A 15,487-nucleotide genomic window follows, 5' to 3' on the forward strand; every position below is an offset into this window, starting at 1 on the left:
GGGTTCCTATTTATTTGCACGAAATGTAACCAACGGCATGGACATGCAACTGGCATCTGAAAATATGCGGGAGATTGTACTTAATATTGTTATTAATCAGGTTCTGGAACAGGAATTCAGGCGCCGCACACTCTAATACCTAATAGCAATGTGCTGGGAAAAAAAAAGGAAAGAAGCGATAACGCATATTTTACTCCAAAGTTAATTTGGATTGAAATTTTACTTTTTGACGTAATATAAATTTTAATACAAACAAGATTAATGCTACCAAATGGCCCGATTTGACGACGCAATGAAAATGGAGATACGTCAACAGCAGATGCAAGTAATTAATTAAAGTGAAGCGAAACGCCCTTGATGGCGTATCGCCCATTACGAGTAATGAAACGAAGTCGCCTAAAGAAGCCTGCAAAATTTAGCCTCGATAATAATGGTGACCTCCAAGCTTATGACTTAGGAAACACACATAATTATAATTGCATTACAAATACTGAACTAAACCTGAAATTCGTATATAGGTCAGCTTATTATGTTTACTTGTCCCAAATTTTTATAACGACATCGGATTCAAAGCGTCGCGATCGTTTCTACGAAGAGAATAAGGTGTTTTTATTCGCTGCTATGCACAGGATTTCTTATTTTTTCTTTACTATATACGAAAATTGGAAGCGAAATAGTTGTATTTCAAAGGTACGACGCAAGCGGCTCTATTCACACGCACTTGTACTACGCTTGCAGGCTTCCAATCAACTGCGAAATTGCGATTTATCTCAGCATTAACAGCTCCCCGGACACTTATAGACTGCGCAGCAATGACATACACTGCACTACACGGGCACAGCGAGTCGCGTTAACTATTGCCAGGCAATGTTTACACGAAACTGCATCACATGGTGCATCAGCAAGATTCACGAAAACAAAGACGTACTGTACCTGGCCCTGGTGGGGTAACCTGCCGTCAGGAGTCTGTTCGGGCAAGAAATATAGCTGAATACTGGCCAACTGTGCACTGTGTTGGTGGTCTTTCCACAAAAGCTGCAACTCGGCGATGCAAGGGTCATCGTTGGGCGAAATCCGAACGTATACAAACTGGCCCACGGAGAGGGTGGCAGGACCACTTCGATTCTTGTATTCGAAGCCGCCGTAAAACGTGCAGCTGCCGCTCCGTCCTCGAGGATCGCCCACGAACGACATCGCCGCAGCGCTGAACGTCAAAGTTCAGACGGAAACGTGCAAAGCACACTGTAGTGCACTAGCTTAATCATCAAAAAGAAACACTGCAACCGCTGCAGCTACAACTATGGAGAATAAACATCACAATTGACTTCCCATCGTGCATTGCGCTCGCTAATATGGCGGCAACGTCCCAATGCGCGAACTTCGCGTCCCACACCAAGTAATTACCATAACGGTCTCTGCAGCCGAAGTTTTTACCTCATCATGCGGAGAAAATTAAAACACGAAAACCAACTTGATCGCACGAGTTTATTACGCGCGCATTAATAGCACACACTTTGCCGTACACTAAGCGGTCGTTTGTTTTCAAATTTGCACTAGGAGTTAGTACATCGCAGCAAGATCAACGCTAATCTGGGCTGAAATTTTAAAAAATAATAATAAAATAACGGTCAACAATGTTTCACCTCAATGTCCACCATCACGGAGAAAAGAGTACCTGCTATGACCTTATGTCAATAAGTCCATTTCTTAGATGTCCATACTCAAACTTCAGGCGCAATTCGCCAACCCGACTACGGGGAAGCACGTCAGGAGTCCACTCAATAACGAACGGCACCGAATGGGGTGGGTTCCCCACTTTCAAGAATGTTTTAAGTTCCAGAGGTCTGATGACCGGTACGCCTTCAGCGTGCAGTTCTTGCGACAAACAAGGAGGTTCATAGGGCTCGAAAGTCCCATCGCGATTCTCTACGAAGGTTCTACTCTCCTCCAACGGCACGTCAGGAGTCTCAAAAATGTGACGCACATGCAAGAGGTTGGTGATGTTCCACGTGCACTTGGCTCCGTCCTTCCGCGTAAGTTGCCGGCGCCCACATATCCGCTGCTGCAAACACTCAAAAAACTGGTGAGGCACGTGAAATACAAGCGGCTCAGGCCTACCCGGTCGATCATAGCGCATTGTTTGATTGATGCGCTCCGTGACGCCCGCTAACCACTGCAAAAAGCTGAGAGACGGTTCGGGGTGCTTGGGCGCCACAACACGCAATTTGTCCGCGCTAGTAAGTGCACACATGCACGCGTACGAGTGGACGCAGTTTTGCGATGCACCCTTTCCGCCGCAATCACCGCAGCGCAGCTCACGGCGGGGGCTCACTCGAACATGCACGAAGCCGCCCTGACGGCTCCGCGCCACCAACACTGCCTTGGAGACACGTTGCACGAGCGGCGGGCCCTCGGTTGCGGCCAGCTCCCAGATGGCATCTCGCACGCTCTCCTCTTGGGCTTCCACAACGGAGTCCTTCAGTGGCAGCGCCTGGGCTTGCACCACACATCGCAGAGCGGCCTGCACGTGCGCGCAGCCAGGTGCACCCTTGCAGCCCTCACACTGGGCCCTACCTTCGGCCAACAGCTGCACAAATGTCCGTGCCTCGCCCCGTTGAAGGCGCACCGAATAGAGCTGGCCCGGTGCGTGCAGCCGCACAGCGTCGGCCGCGCGCTTGCGTGCGCCACGCTCGCGAAACACTGCGTCGCACGCCTTGTTCTTGCAGCGCACGCCGCGCGTGCCGTTGTAGGTACCGCATTTGGGACATTTCCGAATGCCGCGAAGGGTGGCCTTGCCAAGGTCACTGAACAGGCCCTTGCGAGATGACATTGGAGTCGGTGACTCACGAGATGCAACGGTGTTGGACATTGCACCAACTAAAGGCGCGAAAGCAAGTACTCCGCGGCCACAGCCTCGCGTGGTTACAGCAGTAGCAGCAGCAGTTGCGCAAGAATGCTGCTGATGCTGCCTGGCGATTTCAGCGACATCGTCCTGGCGGAGCAACAACTTCAATCCGCTCTTTCGGAGTAGTAGCTGTTCGCACGCATAGATGCCGCTGCCAAGCCATGTTTTTATAAAGTCCCTGAAAAATAAACTTTTTATTTTTCAGTGGCTTAGGGGACGTGTAAAGGGCTCAGGTTGATGGCGCAGAGTTTTTCAAAGCACTGGGGTTTAGGGACAGATAGGGCAAAATAGACTTTAAGGGGGTAGAATTAACTATTAGGAGGTTATCTGATTGGTGGCTAAAATCAAGGCACGAGTGAACATTAAACCCTTAACTGCAAAGTATCAGTCCTCAACTTCACTATTTAAAGGAAGAAAAAAAGATAAATCTATTTTTGGTTCCCTCAGTATTACGGCTAGAAGGCGTTAGCCACCGCCCGATCTAAAGGGTACAGCCATATCAATCCATCCATTCATTTACCAACGTTTATAGATACGTTGGCTTTTACGGTTTTGCTTGTTGGCTGAATTCATGCTTGCTAAAGCACATGTCAAGGAAAAGGACTGACAGTGTAAATTCCTACATAACACCTCCCTCTCTCACATACAGATAGTAAACCACAGAAACAGTGTGTGGGCTATAACTACCGCAGCTATGGCATCTGGGTTTTGTTATGCTTATTCATATACTTGTTAATTTACAGTCGTTAGTTTCGACACCATATGTTTATGAATAAATAAAAAAATAAAGCGAAAGTTTTATTTTCAAATTTTGCGCCAAAGTTTACGTCAGCATGACGACACAAATTTTGAGGTGTTCTTTATTGGCTAGACGAGATTGCCTGCATCTTGATTGGTTTAATCCCTGCACCCTTCAGAGGACAATCTACTCCATTCTTATCGATTTAGAAAGACGTACGCTCAGAATACGCCGTAAAATATCTGCCACCTCACGGTGGGTGGTGCGGGAAGTCCAGGGTGGTACGTGTCGCCAGACTCGCCCCCCGCACTTTGAGCGAAAAAATGCAGAAAATTCCGTTGTACCAAGGAGGTGAGCAAATGTACTACGGGTGCATCGTTTCTGATTAGTTTCGTTCTTTTTTTTTTTTTCGATCGTTATTTATCCACAAAGGTGTCCTTTGTAGCTGTTCCAGTACGAAGGAGGAATAAACTTTATTGACAAGCAGCAATTGAAAAGAAAAAAAATTCTTCCTCTTACTAGGATAAGGATGGGCCGGTGGGGATTAGCGCAGGTGACGTGATTGCATACTTCATGGGCAATACCGAGGGCAAGCTGTGCGAATTCGCACAGCCAGGACGCCAATTTTCCATTGTGGCATCACGCATGTGCAAGTTCCGGCCTATCCGGTAAGAAGGAAAGAGAATGCGGCGCACCTCGGCCACAAACGTTCTCCTTTCTGGCAAGCGGAGCTGACTGCGCTGGTAAAAGCAACGGGCCCCTGTGAGAACTCGGCACGCTTGCTGACTTGCCGGAAAATTCCAATTATCACGTTAATTCTTGATATTGACCAACTTCTGCTTTCCTTTTTTTACTTATTCTCACCCATTACATACGAGAATTTTACACTCCTGATCACATTCACTCTTTTTTTTTTCTTCCACATTGAGCTAGTAAAAGCACCCAAGACCCAACCTTCGAGATTACAGTGTAGGAGGAGAAGAGAGGGCTACCCGTGAGTCAGGACGAGGGGACACTCGGTCGCCACGGGCAGCCAATTTCTTAATCCGTCCCTGCGGCAGCGCCATGCGTGTGACGTTTGCAAACTAGGGAGCACATCAAGAGCGCTGAGCTCAGAACTGTTGCTGCTGGCGCGAGGAATGCGTCGCACGAGTGTTGCGCGCTGCATAATTTTTTTTCGTTGGGCGGCCGGCCAAAAATCATATAGGTCAGCAAAGCAAAGAGAGCCAGCACGACAGCGAAAAGAAAAATACCCCACATTTTTATTTTCTCTTTTTTTTTCTACTTTTCCAGTCGAGGTGAAGCAACACAGGTCAGTGTGTCACTGTGTGGCAAAATTTAAATCGTTAAGATCTTTTGTTTCTATGAAGGGAGGGATGTAGATCAACTAATTCTTATTGGCGATTTTTTATGCAAATGTACGCACGTTTGCTTAAAGCGCCAGACTTTCAGCAAAGCCCGACACGCCACTGTCCTTCTACACGAGCCATAGGTGATTCCACTTTGCACTTCTAATGCAGAGCGCACTTGCCATGGGAATTTACAAAGAAATCTACAAATCGATTCTTGAGGCTGACAAAAAATAAAAGCTCTATTGTATGTATTCACCGACAACGAAAGAATGCGACTAAAACTGCGTCGAAAATTTGTGCGATGCCTGCATGTGTGTGACAAGTGTTTTCACACATGCACTTTGGTTATACCTAATTCGATTACTACGACATGATATGTGAGCGAATCTTCAGGGTGTGAAATGCCGTTGAAAACCACCGTTGAAAACCGCTGTTGTATTCTGCACTTTCTGAACTTTTTTTTTCTATCTAAAACGCTGTAAAGGACAAAAGTGTTAGCTAAAGCTTATTCTCGTTCTTGATGACCCCTATTACGTATAAGTGATATCATCTCAATTTGTACAGGTATACAATTTTTATAATGCGGTGCTGGTTAAACAATGACGAGGTTAATCATATGGTGGTTTCGGGACGTTAAACCGCGCATGTTAATCACTCAAACAATGGTTAGGTGTGAGAATGCGGCGCAACATTCGATTATTATTTTAACAACGTGCATCTGAGGCCGAAACAATCTGCACATTACATGCTGTCACGGTTGTCGAAATAAAGTCCATAATTCAAGGCAGTTAGGCACGGAGCAATACTTTAGGATTAGGATGTCGTAGGTAGCCGACGCATCTAGCCTTGCATAATTTGCAAGCAATTGTTCCGACCGGTTTCCTCTTTGCTAATTGTATCTAATGTCTTTTAGTTAGTTTGTTTTTCAACTAAGCTAGTGCAGGCTATTTAAAAAAATCGCACACAGTATGACGTGAGCCTGCATAAGCCGGCGGCCTCTGTGCTATTCCACATGCAGTATTGTGCCATTACTCTATCTCACTGCGCCATGCAGTTGTCATTCATCACCAGACACATGCGTGGTCTGTAGCATTGAAACATTTTAAAAGAAGTCGCGACACCTGTTTCTTGAAGATCCAGTGACCACGCGGAAGCACAATATCAGTCACGCTGTCGCATGGCGAGCCTAAACGTTGCAGTTCATCACATAAACCTTGCCGTTCCTTCTTAAGCTCACTACACTTAAGCGAATAACGCATGTTTATCACCATTTTTCTTCCACTTCGGGCCCAAGGGCGCAGCGTAGAGTCTGATATAGTGGAGCCAGGCTGGTGTACGAGCTGATCCCGTTCGGATGCGACTAAGCAAGCAGGCCTCTTCTCTTGATAGCCCTTTTGTCACACTGGCTGGTGAGGCGTCAGCCATAAGGAGTGGAAATGCTTGTCAAATTTCTCAGTGAGGCAGGGCATGCACAGGCTCAGCATATAAATTTGATGATTTTCTTTCACACGCAAGGAGGCTGTCGAACGTCGGCGTCTGAAGACGCGAACATTCCCAAATCTCCACTTGATATATGCATGCATAAACATGATTGATTGATTGATTGATTGATCGATTGATTTATATGTGGGGTTTAGTCCCAAAACACGAAGTCCTTTTGTTTTTCACGGTCCTTTCTTTCTGCACTACAGAACATAAAATAAACTTTGATTTGATTTGAAAAACCACCATATCGATTATCAGAGACGCCATGCATAAGTATACTTGGCCCGGTATAACGACGCCTGTCCAGGACGTGGCGCTATTCCAACAATCTTTCACGTCACCGTCAAGTGACACACCTCTTTCCTGCTTCCAATCCTTGGGTCAGGGCAGTGGAAATTTCTTTCCTCCTTCCAATCCGTGCTCCAGAGCAGTGGAAATTAAGGTAACCTTCGCGACGGCGCCCCCGGAATCCGCCTGGCACTCTTTCAGTGGGCTTTCGCAGAGGTTGTCATGGGTGTCTCGGGATATAGGGACCCTCCCCGTTTCCTGTGCATTTAAATAACCAAAATGTTTTCATTATCACCAGCGCAACGACAACGCAGACGAATGAGGGGAACAAATCGCAGCGCTGACTCGCAATTGAATGTTTATTCAAGCTTGCACATCCATGAAAGCTTTCGATTCTTCTTCGGCATATGATAGCGGAATGACAGTGCAAATATGTCGCGGGAACTGATCTCGCGCGACAGCTATATATAGTGTGCCTACTAAATCATTTTTATGAGCAACAGATGAAAAAAAAAAAAGAGTCGGACGTAGAACGTACGTAGTCTGCAGTCGTGTGCATACAAAGACCGAATGCCACTTCACATACTGGTGCTCAGTGGTGCCAACTTTATTTGATAACGTTATGCCCTGCGCCGCAGGTTGGCTCCACACGGGAAGCGGCTGTTTAGCTTTTATACGGGGGTTCCCAAGAGTTCGTCTCATGTCAGTTTTGAGGGAGCCGGCGGGAGATGAACTTACGGGAACTCGTCAGATGAACTGATGAGGACCGATTTGGGAGAAAACCTCCGCATAATATGCGATCTTGGATTGCTGGTTCGCTTGTAGACAACAATTTTGACAGCTCTGATTCAATTATCCATGTGTGATAATTTCCAGAATACGAGGACTGGTGAAAGAGCGCGTTTGTGGGCGGATTTTGGCGCGTATACACTCTAGTGAGGTATAGTCCCCTGGGGATTTGTGAGAGCACTTTAAGAAATCAGTGCGTCAACTGTGCAGAGCAGGGCCGAAGGGCGCACCTATCGGTTTTGTTAGACTTCGGGGCGCCCGATGCGGATCTTCATTCCCCACCTTGGGGCACAGACGCACATAATCACGACGCTTAAGCCGCCCCAGTTTTTATCCTCACCGGGCGGACACACCCCCTTCAGAGAAATTCGAGACTGCTTGAGAACGGCCGAGCAGAAGTGCTCGCAATCGCCAGTGCGCTGACAGTTGGTTCTGTGACAGTGCCAGAACCACTCCCAACGTGCATAACCCCACTTTTACCTTGGAGCTGGCTTTGGGCCCGGATTCCACCTCCGAGACAAAGCTGCTCGATAAACACAAAAGATTTATTCATTCAAGGACAAAAGGTTGAATCTCTACCATTGTCATTTAAATGACAATGGCAAAAATTTTAAGTTCTTACTCGAACCAGATAACTATTGTTGTACTCACTGTGATTAAAGAAAACGAATAAATTGGATACGATTTTTTTCGTGTGTGTGTGTGCGTGTGAATCGATTGGGTTTATAACTGTTTCCAAAGAGGAAAGCTCGTAGATTTGAAACCGGCTAATGTGCATTCAATGTTAACCAGGGAGCCGGATCAATTACGCATGTCACCGATTTTTAAGGCTGAACTATAAATTCCATCATCTCATAGCCAGGTGCATGCAAAGCTTTTGCTTACACAAATTGTCGTTGTTCTTGGCAAGGTACATTCACGGCCGCTGGACCTTGTTTTTCATCTAGCGGCCGTGGTACATTGTACTATGGTCCCTGGAATACTATTATAGGGACCATAACTGTACTTGTAATGAATCATTCCATCGGCACAAATGCACGAACAAATTTTTATGTTTAATTTCGTTTTTACCAGACTCCACCTGTAATGTAAACAATAAGTTATTTGTGCTCTAAGAGGATAATCATAATTTTTTGAAAGGCCATATATGTAGGAGGCACAATGCAAGCTCCTCAGCGGTGACGTGCGAACAGGGTGCTCTGCGACCGCAGGTCCAGCAGCGTTGCCCTTCTGAGCGAAATAGCGCAAGGGCGTAGGTAACATTAGCCGCCTGTTCCTGGCGCCTCTGGAAAGCGTGCCAGCAATGTTCTACAAATCGGCGCGGCGTAATGCGCAGTCCACCAGCGACCGCGACACAGGCGCGGCAGCAGGTGTCCGCGGCGTCCAGCTCCACTGGGTGCCGCCGGAACCTGGGGCAGGATGGCCGCAGGTGGCGCGCGGGATCGATGATGCGGAAGCCCTCCGTCCACCACCCGGCGTGGCGGCTATTTTGGGTGAAGGCCCGCTTGGCGGTGGCCCAGCTGCCTGGGGGCGCCCGGTGTGCGCCCGATTTGGGCAGCCGCTCCCAGCGGGGCAGTAGAGGCGAACATGTCGTCGCGGAGCCCGTCGCCCCGAGCGGGCCGGCGGCCCGCGTTCCTCAGCCAGCCGTCGGTCATCAGCTGGCAGTCGGATCCGACGAGGCCACCCCAATATTTAATCCTCAATCCTATGCACATTGTGAACCTGACGGCTGACAAGACGAAAAGCTGCGCCGTTCGCGCCGCCCAAAGCATCAAGGCGTTCAGCCAACGCTGGTTCTCGCACATTCTGCTGCTGCTCGTTCTGCTCGCGTACGCAGCCATGGGGGCTGCGCTCTTCCAACTCATCGAGGGTCCATTCGAAGACAAGCAGAAGCAGACCATCCTGAACGCGCGCCAGTACATCATCGAGGACCTGGTACTTGCTCAGCGCACCCTTTCCGTGGCCGGATTCCGGCGGCACGCTCTGCGGCGGCTGCGTGAGTTCGAAACGCAGGTGCGTGTGCTCGAGGACGAAGCGCGCATCGTGAGCCACTCGGAGAAAAAGATCTGGTCCTTTTGGGGCGCTCTCTTCTACTGTGGCACCGTTTTCACAACCATCGGTGAGTGCATGCGCCATAGCGGCACCCGACCTACATTCCGGATGTCGCAGGATACGGGAACATCGCCCCGAGCACGATGGGCGGCATGGCGGTGACCATCCTGTACGCCTTCATCGGCATACCGCTGCTGCTCATGGTGCTGGCCGACTTGGGCAAGGTGTTCACGCGCGGCATCAAGTGGCTCTTCCTGTCGCTGCGCCAGCTCGTCCGCACGGGCCGCTGCGGCAAACACAAGGCGAAAGCACCCCCTCCGCAGGTAGGGTCATGTTGAGCGTCCAGTGGGTTACCGCTACAGTTACCGCGCTTGTTTGTTTCCTCGCAGCTACAGTACGTTGCTTTCGTGTGGCGCAAGGTGAATGACACCATGGCGTACGTTCCCTACCCGGCCTACCTGAAGCAGGAGCCCACCACACCTACCGCCGAGGAAGGCGGTGAGGAAGCGAGCAAGGCCGCTAGCGAAGAGGAGCTAGTCATTGACGACCAGTTCAACTTGCCTGTGTCGCTGGCCCTCCTTCTGCTTTCCATCTACATGACCGTCGGCGCCTGCATCTTCACCATATGGGAGGAGTGGAGCTTTTTCGAAGCCTTCTACTTTGTTTTCATTTCGATGAGCACAATAGGATTTGGTGACTACGTCCCAGACCACCCAATGTTTATGATGGCTACTTTCATTTACCTGCTTTTTGGCCTTGCGCTCACTTCCATGTGCATCAACGTTGTGCAGGAGAAGCTATCGGCCATATTTGAAAGAGCTCGAATGCAGTTGGGGACAACCATTGGATTCGACGCCATGGTGATAGACCAAGAGCGAAAGGAGCCTTTGGAGAGCGATATTGACGAGGCAGTGACTAAGGACGCCATCGCCAAAGAAGCTATTGCCAAAGGACTTGCTGCCCAAGAAGCTGCGGCCAAGAACGCTGTGGATAAAAAAGTAGTCTCGAATGACGTTACAACTAAAAATAAGACCCAGCACAAAGAGCCCACCTGAACAGCCTTTTGAAAATAAATTATGCCCCCTGTAGGCTCTCGAACTAAGCCATGTCAGGCATGGCAGGAGAGACAAACATGCTGCGAACACACGCGAAAACACCAGACGCTCACCACGGTGCTGCAGTGTAGAGCTGAAAGTTAATCAACAGCCGCACGACAGTGTCCACTATTGCTCATAACTGATGTAGTGCAGATGTGACAGCATTTATGCTGCTGTGGATCAATGTGTTACTCAATTTGGTCATAACTTTGGTCAGTTTTTTTACACCATGGAGGTTGGCACCTGTTCATACCGTTTACTACTGCCGCAGCACCAGCTGCATCTTGTGTGATCTTGACAACAGCGCTTTGTATTCAGAACTTTAGATGTGAACATTACATCTACAGAGCTGAATGCACTCATTCCTTGTCGATATAAAATAGCTGACAAAGAGCATAGAGGGCGCTTCTTAACACACTAATGCAAACAAGCGTTGCTATTCTCTCCATTCTTTGTTTGTTGCCCCGCCGGTTGCCCTAGTTACCGTGTGTTGCACCGTCAGTGTCGCTAGTGTCGCGTTGTCGCTGGTTGCTGTTGCTTATCCGTGCTTCTACCACGGTAAACTCGTGGTGGTGGTAAGCGCGATGCATTTCTTCGATGGTTAAGGTTTCCTTGTCTGCTAGAAAGGAATATGTCGATCCGAGGACAGATTTGGGCTGTTCTAGATGTTGTACTGCGGGTGCCGCCGTTGTTTGTGATGGACGCCGTTTTAAGCTGCAGTTTGGGGCTTCGACATGGCAGTGCTGTTCAACCAGGTGTCGATGTAATAAAAGACAGCAGTGACGGGAGCAATTCGTCCACTGCCCTGCTTGAGAACGACATGTTTACGCACTTCGACCTACCGACGTTGTTGTGGTCGTTTTTGTACCTGCAAGGTAAGCCGTCAACAGTTTTGCAATTCATAGCTAACGTTGCGGTAGACGAATGTGCACGTATTCGCGGTTTAGCGCTTGAATATGCTTACCACATTTAACCGTCGACTGCGATTTAGTGTGGAATTCACGACGATGCCTGTTTTCAAGTAAAAGAAAGCGTTGACATGTTGCGTTTGCATATGTGATATTATGGAACATTCGTTCAATGATATGCCCATTCGCTTCATTCATTACGTGTGGCGAACACGCGCGACTGTTTATGTCATCATTGAAGTGAATATCGAGTGAATACCTGACTGTGTTGTATTTTGTGGCTGAAAAAAAAAACAAATGAACAAAGCTGCTTCTAACTCAGCTGTGCTGTCTGAAAGACCGACGCGAAGCGATGATTTCGAACGAATATATATATATATATATATATATATATATATATATATATATATATATATATATATATATATATCACTTCAAGGAAAGGAGTTTTGTTTTTGTTTTTTTGCAGCACATATACATATCTTCAATAAGTGCATGTTGCCCTTGCTTGCTTGCGCGGACTAAGATGAGGGAGGGAGAGAAGAGAATGCAAAGCTACCTTTTGGCTGGAAAATTTGGCAGTGATGGCATAAAGAGAGACAAGGACGATATGTATCTCAAAAGCAATAAGAACGGCCAACTTATCAGGCCAAGGGCGAAGTCGCTTGGGGACTGGGTGGTCAGGCGACGTCTGATTCCCCCCTCCCTCCCCCCGCTCGACCCGGCGTCTACTAGAAGGCATACTTTATGGCAAAAAGGTCGACGCACCCTGCTTACGAAAACATCCGCATTTGGCAGTGGCTCCAGCCACTGTGAGTGGACCATTTAACTGCCTACAAACGTTACCTTTTTTTTTTTTAATCCGGGATTGCATTGCAACAGCATTAAATTTGCGTGCTAATCAAAACTGTTGCGATTATATGTGTGGCTGTCCACAAAAGTGGCAATATAACGCTACCTTACCAGAATCGCAGTCACGGCGCCTGCGGCAGGTTGTTCTCAACGTATAGAAAGATGTTCCATCTTTAGTTGCGCCCTATCCAGTTAAACTAGATATCACTGTATTGACGATCATGGGGGTCGCTGCACTGAACCTAACACTGATTCACGGTACGCTGCTGGGCGTCGTTTTCTCGTTTTGTGCGCGGTGTAGAGTTAACGATACCTATAAACACTGTAAACAGAAACCTAAATTTTATTCTGACGGTGAGCTTTACAGCTAAAAAGAATTTCTTCGACTATTGACCTTCCCTCACAGCCCAGTCAGATTGGAAGAGACTGCCGTATCTTGATTCAGAAAGTTAATCATGTTAAATAAGCACTAAACCTGACATAGGACGCTCTGCGACAAACTATCAGTAGTTTTAGCATTATTACTCTGCTAGCTTCACTACTTGCACGGGTGGCGTTAGCGGACGTAAGTGTCGCCAAGAGGTAGAGTGAAAAAAGAAGGTAATCAAATTTGTTAACAAGGTTTTTGATTTCACAATTAAAACAGTTTGTATTAGTAACTCGTTAAGACAACCATACCCCAGGACATCTTCATTTACCAAATACTTTGTCTTTATATCAGAACTCCTGCATTTAAATTATATGATATAAAATTTAATTATGAACACCCAGGTACACAAACGCTTAAGGATTTCAATATGAAATGCAGTCAACCTCAAATTGACTTGTTCTAGTCTAAACGTACGTGTAAATCGTGATATTTCAAACAAATTTATTTATACTGTTACGGTGCATCATCGACAGGAGCAAGCGTGGCACTTAGCGAAGATGAAGAAGACGCCTGTGTGTTGGGCGCTTGCGCGAGAGGCGACTCAGACATCTTGTTCGGCTGCCGATTCTCGGTGGACGCTATCCTGTAAGCCTAGACCTCGCCCCGCCACAATATATATATATATATATATATATATATATATATATATATATATATATATATATATATATATATATATATATATATTGTAGGCATCTATTATGCGCTTCATCCTCATCTGAACAGCAGTCAATCATCATCTTATGTTCTGGCTGACAATCATCATCTTCTTGGAACGTGCGCTTCTTTTTTGGGTCCGTTGCGCTTGTTCGTTCCCGAGTTCACGACCAATAAACCTCGTTACAACCGAGTCGTCATACATACGTGGTGGAGGTGGATTGACGTTCCCAGTACCTCTCCTTACAACGCCTACTCGCTGGAGCTTTGTTCAGGCCGCCGCTTGGACCCTCAGTCCGCCAACATGTCTCAGAGTGAGTGGGTGGATGCCCTTTCTGCTCCCGTCTTTGCGCCGCAAGCCCCTCCTCTTTACATCGTAAACCACCAGCGTGACCCTCCGATCTTCGCTGGTCTCCGCGGCGAAGATGTGGAGGACTGGCTCGATAAATACGAGCGAGTAAGCGCAACTAATCACTGGGACGACTCTAACAAACTCCGCCGAGTATCGCTTTATCTCACGGGCGGTGCCAAGACATGGTTCTTGAACCATGAGATTGACCTCACCGACTGGCCTGCCTTCAAGCAGCAGCTTCGCCAAGTATTCGGCACGCCAGCCGTTCGATCCGCTGTAGCGAGGAGGGCCCTAGATACTCGCCAACAACATCCCGGCGAGTCATACACATCTTACATCGAGGATGTCCTTGCGCTTTGTAGGTGCGTCAATTCTTCGATGTCCGAGTCGGACAAACTGCGCCACATCCTGAAGGGCATCGGAAGCATTGCCTACAATGCCCTTGTTGCCCAGAATCCTTCTACTGTCACTGACGTCGTCTCTACGTGTCAGCGTCTCGACGAACTTGATTCTGTTCGCCTTCAGTCGGGCAATAGTGAACACCGTACAGCAGACCGGGACTTGCGTGACATGATACGGGAGATCATACGAGAAGAACTTCAATCAATGGGCATCTCACAACCTTCTCCATCTGTCACAGAGCCTTCAAGCATGGCCCTCCGTGACATCGTAAGGGAGGAACTAACATCATTCACCGGTCCAGTCTACGTACAGCCACCTCCGTCTAGCCCTCCAACGTACGCGCAAGTTGCGGCCGCGCCTCCTCGCAACGTAAACTCTACTTCGCCGCTGCCATCATTCACGCCGGTTGCTGCTGCACCACCGGTCCACTTCTGGCCAATTCCACCCGACCCTCCGTCTGTCCACTTGAGTGCGCTATCTCCTGGTGCGTCGAACGCCCTCTACTACCCGCCTTGGCCCCCGTCTCGCCCAACATGCTTTTACTGTGGATATCGTGGCCATATATCGCGCTTCTGCCGCAAGCGCCAGCAGGACGAGCGTCGCAGGTACGACATGCGCGAATGGGACTTTTCCAGTGGGGATTCTTACACTCGGCATTATTTATCTGGACAGCAGCGGTCTCCATCTCCGCCCGCGTCGACTGAGACGCGGAACACTTACCGTTCAAGCCGACGCCGATCACCTTCGCCCTTCCATCGCTCCTCCTCTCCTCTTCGGCCAGCCTCGTTTACGACTGACAACCGGTCGAAAAACTAAATGATGCAGTTTTCGGAGGAGAAACTGCATGTAACAGTAGGACTCATATTCCTCCAGCACGCCCGTTCAACATGGTTTCTGTTACGGTGGAAGGAGTTCTCGTGGACGCTTTGGTGGACACCGGTGCTACAGTTTCTGTGATTAGGTATGATTTGTGCAAACGCCTGAAAAAAGTAATGACACCTTATAATGGACCCAATCTAGTCGAAGCCCAGGGGAACACTATCCGCCCTTTTGCTCTTTGTACTGCTCGTGCGTTTATTGATGACATTTTGCATTACATGAAGTTCACTGTGCTTACCCGGTGCTCTCACCAGCTAATTCTAGGGTGGGACTTCCTATCTTCTTTTTCAGCCGCTATAT

The 15,487-nt window shown here is 48.2% G+C and overlaps 4 protein-coding genes across 4 annotated transcripts in view; 2 read left to right on the forward strand and 2 right to left on the reverse strand.

Moving 5' to 3' along the window:
• Window positions 1-1,332, reverse strand: part of LOC119175976 (AT-rich interactive domain-containing protein 5B) — a 49,852-nt gene extending 48,520 nt beyond the window's left edge. The window contains exon 1 of the mRNA XM_037427065.2: window positions 934-1,332. Coding sequence (XP_037282962.2) covers window positions 934-1,194 — 261 coding nt within the window. The 5' untranslated portion in view covers window positions 1,195-1,332. The remainder of the gene's footprint in view (window positions 1-933) is intronic.
• A 139-nt stretch (window positions 1,333-1,471) lies between these two features.
• LOC119175978 (uncharacterized protein C2orf42) lies at window positions 1,472-2,957 on the reverse strand. The gene has a single exon (XM_037427070.2). It carries the CDS (start codon window positions 2,867-2,869, stop codon window positions 1,679-1,681), a length of 1,191 nt encoding a protein of 396 aa, XP_037282967.1. The 5' UTR covers window positions 2,870-2,957; the 3' UTR covers window positions 1,472-1,678.
• Window positions 2,958-9,013: 6,056 nt separating this feature from the next.
• Window positions 9,014-10,708, forward strand: LOC119175981 (TWiK family of potassium channels protein 18). The gene is made up of 3 exons (XM_037427074.2): window positions 9,014-9,677; window positions 9,728-9,933; window positions 10,000-10,708. Exons 1-3 carry the CDS (start codon window positions 9,146-9,148, stop codon window positions 10,663-10,665), a joined length of 1,404 nt encoding a protein of 467 aa, XP_037282971.1. The 5' UTR covers window positions 9,014-9,145; the 3' UTR covers window positions 10,666-10,708.
• A 391-nt stretch (window positions 10,709-11,099) lies between these two features.
• The window catches only part of Trc8 (TRC8 ring finger protein), a 45,430-nt gene continuing 41,042 nt past the window's right edge, over window positions 11,100-15,487 (forward strand). Inside the window, exon 1 of the mRNA XM_037427073.2 lies at window positions 11,100-11,582. Coding sequence (XP_037282970.1) covers window positions 11,339-11,582 — 244 coding nt within the window. The 5' untranslated portion in view covers window positions 11,100-11,338. The remainder of the gene's footprint in view (window positions 11,583-15,487) is intronic.

The sequence above is a fragment of the Rhipicephalus microplus genome, chromosome X (assembly GCF_043290135.1).
Source record: "Rhipicephalus microplus isolate Deutch F79 chromosome X, USDA_Rmic, whole genome shotgun sequence".
Taxonomy (NCBI): domain Eukaryota; kingdom Metazoa; phylum Arthropoda; class Arachnida; order Ixodida; family Ixodidae; genus Rhipicephalus; species Rhipicephalus microplus.

Excerpts from the sequence above, each read along its gene's own strand:
- LOC119175981 (XM_037427074.2), top strand. The coding sequence starts at position 9,146 with ATGTCGTCGCGGAGCCCGTCGCCCCGAGCGGGCCGGCGGCCCGCGTTC. Across the intron at positions 9,678-9,727 it reads CACCGTTTTCACAACCATCG|GATACGGGAACATCGCCCCG; the intron begins GTGAGTGCATGC and ends CGGATGTCGCAG. Across the intron at positions 9,934-9,999 it reads CGAAAGCACCCCCTCCGCAG|CTACAGTACGTTGCTTTCGT; the intron begins GTAGGGTCATGT and ends GTTTCCTCGCAG.
- LOC119175978 (XM_037427070.2), bottom strand. The coding sequence starts at position 2,869 with ATGTCCAACACCGTTGCATCTCGTGAGTCACCGACTCCAATGTCATCT.